The following is a 12,693-nucleotide window of genomic DNA, read 5'->3' on the forward strand; positions in this document are numbered from 1 at the left end:
ACAGGGAGGCAGGTCAGAGACCCTGCTGGACAAACAGTGGGTGGACTCTGCTCCACAACAGAGTCAACAGGGAGTGAGCCAGCTTTATTTCTGGTCCCTAAGGGGGTGATCTGGGATTACTGGGGAGGAACTGGAGCTGAGAGGTGGTATTGAAAGGGTAGGGCTTATGCAGTTCCTATTTCCTTGACTGGCACCTCAGTGGGGGCCCTCCCACCTGGACATTCCGGAAAGTGATGTGGGTAGGTGGGGTTAGCCACAGGTGCCAGAACACAGATTGCATAAAAGGCTGGAGGTTGTGGGGGGCAGGGGAAGGGTGTGCGACCAGGCCCAGGTCTGAAGTTTGTTTGGACATCAAGCCAGCAGACAGGCAGCACAAGCCGGGGTAGACCATCTTGTCCCCATACCTGGTTTCTCTCCTGCCTTCCATCGCTATGGGGAGCAGTCTCAGCCCCCAACTCTGCCTGGTATTCTTGGTGCTGGGCCTCTTGTCTGGAGGTAAGAGAGAGGGTCACCACTACCCCCCCCCCCCGCCACTTCCTGCTGCCCCCAGTATTCCTCCTTGGCCTTGGGAGGTTGGGCTTCATCAGCCTTTTTCTTTAGGTGGGAGCATACCACCATTGACTGTGGTTGGGTCCCAAGGCTCCTGCTCTCTGGAAGGAGTAGAGATCAAAGGTGGCTCCTTCAGGCTTCTCAAGGAGGGCCAGGCACTGGAGTATGTGTGTCCCTCTGGCTTCTACCCATACCCTGTGCAGATTCGTACCTGCAGATCCACAGGGTCCTGGAGCACCCTGCGGACCCAAGACCAAAAGATTGTCAAGACGGCAGAATGCAGAGGTTGGAGGGCAGTGAGGGTGGGTACGGGTCAATGGAGGGGTGGAACAGGTGGTGACCAGGGGCCAGACTAGCATACTATTAGAGTTGCATTGAGGCCAGGCAGGTTAGCAGGGGGAGGTGAGCAAACACAGGAGCTGTCTAGGGCTGAAGGAGGGAGTGAGGGAGGAGGAAGGGAGTGAATCTTCACTGAGCATCTACCCTGTGTCAGGCAACCCTGGCAGTAAAAAGAACACTCAGAAATTGGAAGCAAGGAGAAGCAGGAGTCATCATAGGTTGAGCGTTGATGCTGACTGTGGGACCAAGAAGGCACTGTTTCTCTGTGACAGGGTCCCTGAGACCAGGAGGGAAACTCTCAAGTGAAGCCCTTCCTTCTCAGTAACTTCTACTTGTCTCCCTCCCCCAAAGCAATTCGCTGCCCAAGACCACAGGGATTTGAGAATGGGGAATACTGGCCCCGGACCCCCTACTACAATTTGAGCGATGAGATCTCTTTCCGCTGCTACGATGGCTACACTCTCCGGGGCTCTGCCAATCGCACCTGCCAAGCAACTGGTCGGTGGGATGGACAAACAGCCATCTGCGATGATGGAGGTGAGAAGCGTCCCCTCCCCTGGTGATGTTGTCTTCTCCCTGACCATGTTCCAGCCTGAGGAACCAGCACAACTCTTGTGCTCTACCGTGCCATCTGGGCCTCAGGATTTGGCCCTCACCTCCATGTTTCATGCTTCTGCAGCGGGGTACTGCCCTAACCCGGGCATCCCCCTTGGCACAAGGAAGGTGGGCAACCACTATCGCCTTGAAGACAGAGTCACCTACTACTGCAACCGGGGTCTCACCCTTCGTGGCTCCCAGCAGCGAACATGCCAGGAAGGTGGCTCTTGGAGTGGAACAGAACCTTCCTGCCAAGGTGACTCTTGACCCATGCCCAGGGGTCAAATCCTGCTCTTTTATCCTCATATCCCTACACCAGTTCCCCCTAATGCAACCCAGCTCCTTCCTCACTTCTAAACCTGCCTGTAGAACTTCCTCCACTACTGAGCCCTTCCCATCCTGGAAACCCACCATCCCACCTCACTGGCCACTGTGTCTCTGACCCTCACACCCTTGCCAACACCCCCAGACATTTTACCTGATTTCTGACCTCTCCCAGACTCCTTTATGTATGACATCCCCGAAGAGGTAGCTGAAGCCTTCCTGTCTTCCCTGACGGAGACCATTGAAGGAGTAGATGCTGAGGATGGGCATAGCCCAGGTTTGGAGGCAGAGAGGGGAGGGAGGCAGGAAATTGGGGGAGGATGAAAGGCCAGGAGAACCATGCATGCTGGAGCCTGAATTTCTCTGGTGGCACCCAGGGGAACAACAGAAGAGGAAGATTATCCTGGACCCCTCGGGCTCCATGAACATCTATCTGGTGTTGGATGCATCAGATAGCATTGGGATCGGCAACTTCACAAGGGCCAAGAACTGTCTCAAAGACTTCATTGAGAAGGTGGGCCCCCTTCCCCCCTGAATGTGAACTCACTGCCCAGCCAGGACTAGTTCCCTGATGTTTCCAGGCCCTCTGAGACACAAGGTCCCAGAAAACCTCTGGTCCTATTCTGTCCTCCTTCCCTTCCTTTTACTGGAAGCAGTTTCTTGACCTTTGACCCAATCATCCATCAGCCTCAGGGTGATCAGTCAGCCCTTGAGTCTCTGACTGTAACTTTCCCTGTCCCAGAAAAGCTGCTGACCTCTCCCAACCATAGTATTCTTTCAATGCCATGACCCGTTGCTCCCCTAACCCACAGGTGGCAAGTTATGGGGTGAAGCCAAAATATGGTCTAGTGACCTATGCTACAGTCCCCAAAATTTTGATCAGAGTGTCCGATGAAAACAGCAGCGATGCAGACTGGGTTACAAGGGCAATCGACAATATCAACTATGAAGGTCAGAGGTTAGGGAAGGGACTGGTGGGGAGTTCACTTTGGGGTCAGAGAAGTCAAAAGGTTCAGGGCTGTTGTGAGGAGGAGGTAGTGAGACCAAGTGGGAAGGTAGGGTGGACCACTTTGCAGTCTATGGTTGGACAGCAGGCTCATTGAGGAATATGGATTACTGGGAACTTGGGGGCTGAGAAGGTCACTTTGTGGTCAAAGGGAAGTCAGCGGGGTGACAACTCAAAAAACTGAAAAATGTGGTATCTCAGTTGTGATAGGCCTTGAATGTTCATAGATGACTTGGAAGACCAGGTAAGGTGAGATCTTCCTTTTTCACAGATCACAAGTTGAAGGCAGGCACTAACACCAAGAAGGCCCTCCAGGCAATTTACAACATGATGAGCTGGCCGGGGAACCAACCCCCTGAAGGCTGGAACCGCACCCGCCATGTCATCATTCTCATGACTGACGGTCAGAAGGGACCTTTTCCTGCCCCAGGCTTCCCACCCTTTCATACCAGTGTATGGCTGTTTGGTCCACATGTAACACTAGACTCATGGTTGGGGCTCTGAGCAGCACTGAGGGCCCCAACCATGTTGATCTTTCCTGTGACCCTTTACAAGGAGACACCCTTCTTAAGTCTCTCTGTCACTTCCATCCCCTTAACCTGCTTACCCAGGGGTACCTGGGTGGCGTGGTTGGTTGGGCTTCTGAATTTGGCTCAGGTCATGATCCTGCAGTTCGTGAGTTGGAGCCCGGTTGTCAGGCTTGGTGCTGATATCTCAGAGCCTATAGCCTGCTTCAGATTCTGTGTCTCCCTCTCTCTGCCCCTCCTCCACTCTCTCTCAAAAATGAATAAACATTAAAAAAAATTTTTAAATTAAAAAGCTGAAATTTTACCTTCAGCCATTAAAAACAAAAAACCAACCTGCTTACCCAGCCATGTGTCACTACTAGCCAATTTATCTTCCTTGACCCTCTTCTTTACTTGCCTCTCACCTTCACGGTCCCTGTCTCTTCTGCAGGCTTGCACAATATGGGTGGGGACCCAGTCTCTGTCATTCATGAGATCCGGAGCTTGCTGGACATTGGGAGGGATCGCAAAAACCTAAGGGAGGATTATCTGGGTGAGTTTTTGGCCTTGGACCCAGCACCTTGCTTTCTCAGCTCCTGCCCCCAGGGCTTGGACACTCACCCTCCCTCTTTCTCCCTCAGATGTCTATGTGTTTGGGGTTGGGCCTCTGGTGAACCAAGAGAACATCAATGCTTTGGCTTCCAAGAAGGATAAAGAACAACATGTGTTCAAAGTCAAGGACATGGAAGACCTGGAAGATGTTTTCAAACAAATGCTTGGTAGGAAGATACCAGGAGGGTATAAAGAGGTCAGGAAGTCCCCCAGGTATCCCAAGGTCACTCATACTTCCTCTCCTCCTGAAGCCTTGGCAGTCTGGGATGGCCTTCTCATTGCTCCTTCTCTACCTCAGTCACACTCTGGTCTCCTGGCACTATCGACTTCCTGATCTTAGAATCACCGAGTTCTGAACAACATTGGAGATCTTGTCAAGTCTCTCATTTCACAGATGTGCAAAGTGAGGCCAAGAGCAGCCCAGGCACAGCAAGCAAGCAAGCGTTGGGCCTGAAAACAGCCAGGTCTCCCAACTCTTAGTTCCAACTTCTTTTCACTATACTGCCACAGTTCCTTGCCCCCAATTTAAGGAAACAAATGCCCCTTTCTTTTCCTTATGGGCTTCTGCTCCTCATAGCTGTGTAGGCGGGCCTCCCCGAAAGGCCGAGCATGCCAGGTTTCAGCACATTCTCCTTTCTTGTTAGATGAAACCCGGACTCTGGGACTCTGTGGAATGGTTTGGGAGCACAAGAAAGGTAGTGATTACCACAAGCAACCGTGGCAGGCCAAGATCTCAGTCACTGTAAGCACAGCTTCCTGGTGGTGGGGACCTGTGGGAGGTGAGGTCAGGTGGAATGGGGGTAGGGGAAGGGCAAAATGTGGTGTTTGTGGAAGTTAAGCTTTCCCCCCTGCCATTCTGTTCCCAGCGCCCTTTGAAAGGACATGAGACCTGTATGGGGGCCGTGGTGTCTGAGTATTACGTGCTGACAGCAGCACACTGTTTCACGGTGGATGATCGGAATCATTCAATCAAGGTCAGCGTGGGTAAGGATGCAGTGAATCAATCCTGAGCTTCAGCTGTGCTCCCTGGGCAACACCTTCTACTTCCTCAGGAACCCACCCTTCCAACCCCCCCCCCCTCCCCTGGTCCTCAAAGCAACCCCGTCCCTTGCACACTGGGCTGCTTGGGGGCAGGGCAGAAGACTTGGGAGTTAGGAAGAATGTGGAGCCAGAAGCAGGAGGCTGCCCAGAGAAGTAGGATGTCCTGACATACCCACTCTCCTACCTTAGGAGGGATGAAGCAGGACTTGGAAATAGATAAAGTCCTATTTCACCCTAACTACGACATCAATGGGAAAAAAGCAGAAGGCATTCCTGAATTTTATGACTATGATGTGGCCCTTATCAGACTCAAGGAGAAGCTCAAGTATGGCCAGACTCTCAGGTGAGCCCTCTGAACCCCTGAGGAGAGAAGTCTGGGCAAATTGGGGCTACAGGCCTGGGGCAGGTCAAGTCTGCTGTCCCTGAGTTTCCCCATCTCCCTTAACAGGCCTATTTGTCTCCCCTGCACCCAGGGAACAAATCAAGCTTTGAGGCTTCCACTGTCAACCACCTGCCAGCAACAGAGTAAGACATTCAGGGAAAGTAGCACAAGGGAATGATGCCAAGAGACAAGTGGGGCATGACAGGGTGCTGCAGGAGCCAGCCTGGTCTCCAGCCCACAGAAAAGGGTTGAAGGACATTTGCTGAGTGACAAAGGCAATAGAGAGATGGTGGGGGGCAGAGAGAGTGCTAAAATGACCCCTACTGTCCATTTGTCCAGTGGAAGAGCTGCTCCCTGCAAAGGATGTCAAAGCTCTGTTTGTGTCAGAGTTGTCCAAAGATAGGAAGAAGTCGATGATTCGGAAGGAGGTCTACATCAAGAACGGGGAAAAGGTGAGGAATATGGGATCCTAAGCAGGTCCTCTAGGCCCCAATTCTTCCTAAGCATGCTCTGTTTATCACCCCTTTCTCCGTGCTTTATACCTCACCTACAGAAATCCAGCTGTGAGAGAGATGCTCAATATGCCCTAGGCTATGACAAAGTCAAGGACATCTCTAAAGTGGTCACCCCCAGGTTCCTTTGCACTGGAGGGGTGGATCCCTATACTGACCCCAACACTTGCAAAGGTAAGAGAAGGCTCTTTGGTTGTGCTACATGTTCCTAAAGCCCAAGAATTGTTTTCCCTACAGCCTCTCCTCTCCTGTAGGTGATTCTGGTGGTCCCCTGATTATTCATAAGAGGAGTCGCTTCATTCAAGTGAGTTTCCCCTCTCCTGTCTGTGGGGAGATGCCAAGTGGTCAGCATGGGCCCTAAAGCAGGAAAGTTCAACGCATGTGGCTGGAAAGGGAAGGACAGAGCCTGCCTCCTTACATCCACTTCTTGAAATGGCCGGGTTGGGGCAATGTCTGGCCTGTGTGCTAGAGAGCAGGACTGAGCTGGGTCCCCAGTCTAATTCTTCTAGGTCAACTCAGATGCACTTGGGAGTAGTTGAGCTTCCTGGGATTAGGAAGGAATTCTACCAGATGATTGGTGGCATCCCCTTGCCCTCTCCAGGTTGGTGTGATCAGCTGGGGTGTAGTGGATGTCTGCAAAGACCAGAGGCGGTGGCGGCAGGTACCTGCTCATGCCCGAGACTTTCACATCAACCTCTTCCAAGTGCTGCCCTGGCTCAGGGAGAAACTCAAAGAAGAGGATTTGGATTTTCTATAAGGGATTTCCTACTGGAAAGGGGGATGAGATCAAATTAAAACAGCTGCGACAATACCTGTGTTCAAGATCCTTTTGGGGTAAGGGGGAGGGGAACGTGCACTGGCCATGTGTTACAACTGAGATAAAATCTAACAGCCGTTTTTAAAGGCTCAACCCCAATCCCAAGTGCTGAAAAACCAGAGGCTGAGGGAGATGTGTGAGCTTCCACCTCAGTGTTTTACTGAGACCAGTGTTGGCGCAGATGAGGCACACGGAATCCAGCTCCATTCCCTAGAAGCCATCCACAAGGTTCTCCTTGTAGACATCATCACTGTAGACAATCTGGGTCCTCTTGTCCCGGTGGCAACCCTTAGGGCTGTTCTGGACAGCTAGGGAGGGAGGAAAGGATTGGTTAAGGTCTGAAGCATTGCATCTGAGCACTGGTGAGGCCAGAGGCTCAGAGTCTGACCAGCTCACTCCTTGCCTTTGGTCCTTGGAAGCCCAATTTCAATGCTGCCCTCTGGTGGCCAGGCTGGCCTGTCCCCTTTGGCTCCCTTAGGCCAACCCATCCCCATGGCAAGGAGCACATGCTGTTATTGTGGCACATGCAGATACTGCAAGGAATGTTTTGTTCTTAGAACAGCTCCCAAAGGTAATCGTTGTGATAACTGAATGATGTTAACCCACCTCATCAAAATATTAAAAATTAGAAGATCTCTGTAGCCCTTTGTTGACATGTTAGTCATTTCTTGTTCCTTCTTTTAGTTTGGAGGGCCACTCTTGCTCTGAACGCCCCTTTCTGCCTAACTCCTTTGCCAGGAAAGCCAACAGGTATAGTGGGCTATTCACACTAAGAAATGCTACTAGCCTCATAGGGGAGCTCATTCTGGGTGTGGCTTTGGCCTAAAACATTCTTCGAGCCTCAGGTTGTTCCTTCCCCTTCTTTTTTTCCTCCCTACATCGACATGTCCCTCTTGCATCTCATCTCGGAGGATTCTATCCCTGCCATTCTGGGACTACAGTCACTCACCCCACACCAGCTTCCGTTCTCTTGGATCTTTGTACCTTGACACTTCTATCACTACCCAGGTTCCATAGTTTGTGTTCTTTGGTTTTAATGGCCTCTGATGCTGCTCCCTGAATATCCCCCAGGCCCAGGCCTGCGTAATTTTTTTCTTCAAATTCAATCTTCCCTGAGATTACTACCATTTTGCAGCCACTCTGTGATACAGAGGACTGTGATCCATGTTTTCAGCCCTCACTTCACACACAAGTTCCAGATCTCTAATTTCAAATGCTTATTTTATAAAGCCAACTATACTCCATCTCAAAATAAACACGGTCATGTTCACTAACCTCACTCACTAACCTCACTCACTTCCACTTTCTTCCCTGTTCCAGTTATTACTGCTTCGGGAGTTGTTCTCAATCCTTCTCTCTCCTTCACACTAAGAAATCTTCCTCCATCTCTAACTGACAAGAGAGTCTGACAATTCTCATTCCCATGGCCTCCACACAGATCCAGACATCTATCAACTCTAGGGAATCCTGGGACATGCAGGGGAGCAAAGAGAGGAGGCGAGCTGTGGGAAACAGGATGAAAGAGGAAGAATCCATTCTTACCAAGGGAGCCCCAGACAGACTTGCCAGTGGCAGCGTCCAGCATGGGCTGTTTGCGGGCAATGCTGACTTTGAGCTGTACGGACTCCACCTGGGTCCCATTGAGCTGGGGAAGAAGAGGGGTGGAGGTAAAGGATGGGGGGGGGGGGAACATTACAGACAAAGAAAAGGAGAATTTCCAAGAGTTGCCATCCTAGGAACAGACTAAGGATCTAAGAATACATTTCTTGTGTGGATAGAAAAAGACTTCCTCTATCAAGAGGAAATGATTTCCTCCTGGCTCCCAGTGTTTTAAAGAGAAAACATGAGGATGGCAGTAGGGATGGGAAGAACAGGTCTGGGAAGTCCCAACCTCAGCAACGGCCTGATCTGCTGATTCCATCTTTTCATAGGTGACGAAGGCACAGCTAGGATGAGAGAAAACAGGATCAGTAGAGGGCCTATGGGCTCTTGTGGACCCAACCAAACCCAGTGCTCATAGGCCACCGGAGATAGGCTGGTGTTCTCCCTCAAACCCAGGTCCTCCCAGGACTTATCATCCTGTCCCAATACCATCCTTACTTTCTGGGTGGGTCCATGGAGAGGTCAATGATGTTTCCAAAGGGAGAGAAGGCCCCACGGAGGAGGGTGGGTGTCATGTCCTCTCCATACACATAGAGAGTATTCCCCTTCCGAGGGGCCCTGCGTTCAGGGAACGAGTCCGACCCTGTGGGGTCAGGAGTCACAGTCACAACGTGCAACCCATCTCAGGCTCCACTTTAAGAGGCCACTTTAGTGGGACCTGCCTAAATCCTTTCACTTTTCCTACCAGCCCAGATCACTCACTGCGGAAAGGGCCCTCTCGTTCTCGATCACGGTCCCTGTCCCGATCGCGGTCCCTGTCCCGATCGCGGTCCCGTTCCCGATCTCGGTCTCGATCCCGTTCCCGATCTCGGTCTCTGTCTCGGTCTCGATCCCGTTCCCGATCTCGGTCTCTGTCTCGGTTCCGCTCACGACTGTGGTCCCGGCTGCGGCTTCGGGGAGGGGAGGCTGAGGAGCGGGCACCACCACGTTCTTCATAGCCCCAGTCAAAGCTTCGAGGAGGACCGTCACCAGCCCCTGGGCCCTCTGCCTCTTCCCCATCTGGCCCTAGTTCCCGAAGCCGATCACTGGAAGACACAAAACTGGGGAGAGGCAGACAGTGAGGATCAAAGGGGCCCTTTACTTCATCTTCCCAGACCCTGTGGAGACTCAACACTCCCTCTGCAGCCCCAGCTCCTTCCACTCCAGCCCTAAACCTCCCAAGGATCCAGGCAATTGACCTCCCCTACTCCCCCAATTGGGACTCAGTCCTCTCTCTAGCTCTCTAACCTCTCATACAGAGATTTCCTCTGGGGCCGTCTGGATGACTGCAAAAGAAACCAAGGACAGTTAAGATGAGTCCTAGTTGATGGCATGTGGCCCCAAATATGTGGGTCTCTCATTTTCCTCATTCCCCAACCTCTCAGGGACAGAGAGTTGAGAACCATACCTCCTGCAGATCGTCGTCAGCAGATATGCTTCTCTGGAACGGCTGGAAAGTGGGGACTGGCCCCTTCTCAGGGTCCTGGGAAGGTCGTAGAGGTCTACTTCAATGTGAGAGCAGAAGGCTGCCTAACCATGGGACAGAAGGGATTCCTCTTCCCTCACCCTCTTCTTGGCTTTCCTCTGGCCTTTTATCCTCCCTTTTAATTCCTTTGCGCATTTCTTATTTGATTATGTGGTGTTTTTCATAAGCGACCTAATATATACATAGAGTATTTAGCTTATCTGTACATTTCTTGGACCTGCTGACATCTTCAACCTGTTCAACTTCTCAGAACAACAAGACCCAGGAGCTTGAATATGTGCCACAGAATGTATGAGATACGGAATTTGGAAGTCAGTCAGTGTCTTCACATTTTACAGATAAGAAACCAGAAACTCGGACTGGTACGACAATTTTCCCAGAACTGAATAGGCATTACTTTCCCCCTAAATGTTACCTCCACTCCAACTTGGAAGGACGCCCTCTGAAGTCAAGGGTCCCCTGAACAATCCTTCTGCTTGTGCTCACCTTTAACTTCCCCTCTAGGGTTCGAGAACGTTTGAAGCCCGAGTTCTTGGTCTCGGCCTTGATGGCACTGATGGCTCCTGACTTCACCAGCTGCTTTGCCTGCTCTGTTGCCGTGGCTGTGTCCACCACAGGCTGCTCTGACAGTGCTGGAGTGGTGAGGGAAGGAGGCATTATTTTGGCCACGCTCTGAGAGAGGTCAGCGCCATGTTGCCCATTTCCAGTCTATCCCCAGTTCCCCCCGTCACTCACAGCGTTTCACACCGCCTTGGCTGGCTGTGCTGCTACTACTTTGCTTCTTCAGAGCCAACAATGCCTTTTTCTGGGAATGAGAGCGAGAAGAGAGGGGTTGGTGAGGGCCAGTCCCTGGCTAGGTCCTCTCCCAAGGTCCCTGGACACTTCACTCCAGGGGACGCCTTTCTCAGAAAACAATGCAAATGGTGTCCCTGGAGTGGTGCACTGAGGCAGCCCTACCACTCACACATGATTCACTGGATCATCTACAATACCAGCAATACGTAACCTAGCCAAACCACTGTATCCAGAGGCTTTCCCAAGCCTCAGTTTTTGAAGTGGAAGAAAAGGAATTTGACCATGGACCAGAACCCTAAGATATGAGCTATAAGTAAGCACAAGCCTACATGCCTTTCTCAGGGGGCTTCATCCATTCATTCCCTGCATATTTAACAAGGACACGCCATTACTTTGTAACAGGGGTATGCAAGAGTATGAGACATTGTTCCTCCCCTTAAGAAGTTTACAGTCTGAGAAATAAGACCATTAGACACAATTATCAAGAGCGATCGTAAGAGGCGCAAATTGTTTGTAGCTGAGAGCAAATAAGATTATCTGATGCCAAATGACTATTAAACTGGACCCTGGGTAGAAACTATGCAAAACAGATTGAAAGAAAAGGGCATTTTAGACAAAGAACACAGACTGGAAAAGATGTGGAAATAAGAAGGCTTTGGGAATGTATGTTTTGGGACTAGTGAATAGTTCTACCTGACTAGAAAGAGATGCCAAGGTAAGGCTGTGTTGTATAGACAATGGGAAACCACTGACAGGTTTTGAGAAAAAGAGAGACAGAGTTTTTTTGATTTCAGTGGTTCATTTTAATAAGAGTGAAGGAAGTCTGTCCAAAAACACACTGAGCAGCTTCTTGAGAAACCATTACAACAGACTACGTGAGCGTCAGCAAAAACTTGATCTACGGAATACGCGGGAAAAAATAAACAAAAGACATTACTTCAGAGTAAGAATCAAGAAGACTTGGCAAACGTTTGGCCATGCAAATAGTGGAGATGTCAGAGAGGAGATTTTGATTCCAAACACATGGGAAAACTGAATATAGTCAGTCCTATATGGAAGATCAACAAAAGGAACTAAGTTAGAATAGATAGAAAGATGATAGCTAGCTGCAACACTGGGAATCTGCAGGCCATCAGCAAGAGCTCGGATAGAATTGAAAAAACAACCTGGAGATTACCACCCCTGTGGTGGTACTAAAAGCCATGGAAAAGTTAGACAACTCGATGGCAGAATACACAGAAAAGAGAGAAGGCATACATCAAGACTTGGGAAGAGCCCCCTTGTGAGGCTTCGCGGAGAGGAGGTATGTCTCCAGGTATGAGCTGGAAGAACCCCCCATCCCTCACACTCACCCCAGGTGTTCTCAAGAGTGTAGAGTCTGTGAAAGGTTGGGCCACGCCCCCACACACTCCCTCACCTTTTTCTTGAGTTTGTTGAATTTCTTCTGCAGAGCCTCCTCCTCCTCGCTCAGTCCGGGGGGTATCACCAACATGGTGGCTCCTGGTTCAGGGGCAGGGCCCAAGACATCTTTCTCCACTGTCACCGCCCAGGGTTCACACGCCGTCCACACTGCACCCAACCACACCCTTCCAGGCCTACCTACTCCTGTCTTTTGCCTTTCCCTACCCCTGCCATCCAAGCCCCCGCTCGTCGGATTCAACCAGCATTCCCTCTTCTCTCCAGGAATCACGGCCACCAGCGCCTTGAGGGACCAAGTGGCCCGGGAAGGGAGAAGCACCCCTTCCGTCGCCAAGACGATGGCATCAGACACCCCCTACCCCCGCTGGGGTTAGTATGGCAACCGCGGGTTCCAAACGGTACAGGAGGCAGTGGAACCCCCGCAGCGCTCTCAGAGCAACGAAAAGGGGAAGAAGAGAGAAGGAGCTCGTTAAAAAGGGGCGAAGGGTGAGAAGGAGAACACCTTACCTGAGGGGGCGGTAACCGGGGTCCCACGGTCTCGGGCGGCGCCCGCGCGGGCAACTGAGAGCTGGCTCAGAGCGATGACGTCGCGAGGGGTGGAGAACGCGGTAACCAAGACGGCTCAAGGCTACACACTTCCGCCCGGCACTTGCCCGGCTCAGGTCAG

At 51.3% G+C, this 12,693-nt stretch overlaps 2 protein-coding genes across 3 annotated transcripts; one reads left to right on the forward strand and one right to left on the reverse strand.

The window, feature by feature from the left end:
• Positions 1 to 292: 292 nt before the first annotated feature.
• On the forward strand, positions 293 to 6,679 carry CFB (complement factor B). Its single transcript, XM_043571860.1, has 18 exons — positions 293 to 495; positions 601 to 834; positions 1,240 to 1,425; positions 1,568 to 1,741; positions 1,985 to 2,086; positions 2,187 to 2,323; positions 2,622 to 2,760; positions 3,087 to 3,218; positions 3,773 to 3,874; positions 3,963 to 4,100; positions 4,578 to 4,675; positions 4,800 to 4,917; positions 5,164 to 5,317; positions 5,423 to 5,499; positions 5,696 to 5,808; positions 5,910 to 6,042; positions 6,123 to 6,172; positions 6,470 to 6,679. Exons 1-18 carry the CDS (start codon positions 432 to 434, stop codon positions 6,623 to 6,625), a joined length of 2,307 nt encoding a protein of 768 aa, XP_043427795.1. The 5' UTR covers positions 293 to 431; the 3' UTR covers positions 6,626 to 6,679.
• Positions 6,680 to 6,681: 2 nt separating this feature from the next.
• Positions 6,682 to 12,676, reverse strand: NELFE (negative elongation factor complex member E). Of its 2 annotated transcripts, XM_043571866.1 has the most exons (11): positions 12,534 to 12,676; positions 12,025 to 12,107; positions 10,548 to 10,617; positions 10,299 to 10,444; positions 9,735 to 9,809; positions 9,575 to 9,612; positions 9,050 to 9,387; positions 8,786 to 8,930; positions 8,577 to 8,631; positions 8,228 to 8,330; positions 6,682 to 6,993 (listed from the first exon to the last, which is right to left on the reverse strand). In XM_043571866.1, exons 2-11 carry the CDS (start codon positions 12,097 to 12,099, stop codon positions 6,896 to 6,898), a joined length of 1,143 nt encoding a protein of 380 aa, XP_043427801.1. In that variant the 5' UTR covers positions 12,100 to 12,107; positions 12,534 to 12,676; the 3' UTR covers positions 6,682 to 6,895. The 2 variants fall into 2 exon arrangements, with proteins under 2 accessions (XP_043427801.1, XP_043427802.1); XM_043571867.1 differs by lacking the exon at positions 12,534 to 12,676 and having other exon boundaries at positions 12,025 to 12,480.
• Positions 12,677 to 12,693: the final 17 nt, after the last annotated feature.

This window comes from Prionailurus bengalensis (genome assembly GCF_016509475.1).
Source record: "Prionailurus bengalensis isolate Pbe53 chromosome B2 unlocalized genomic scaffold, Fcat_Pben_1.1_paternal_pri B2_random_Un_scaffold_46, whole genome shotgun sequence".
Lineage (NCBI taxonomy): Eukaryota > Metazoa > Chordata > Mammalia > Carnivora > Felidae > Prionailurus > Prionailurus bengalensis.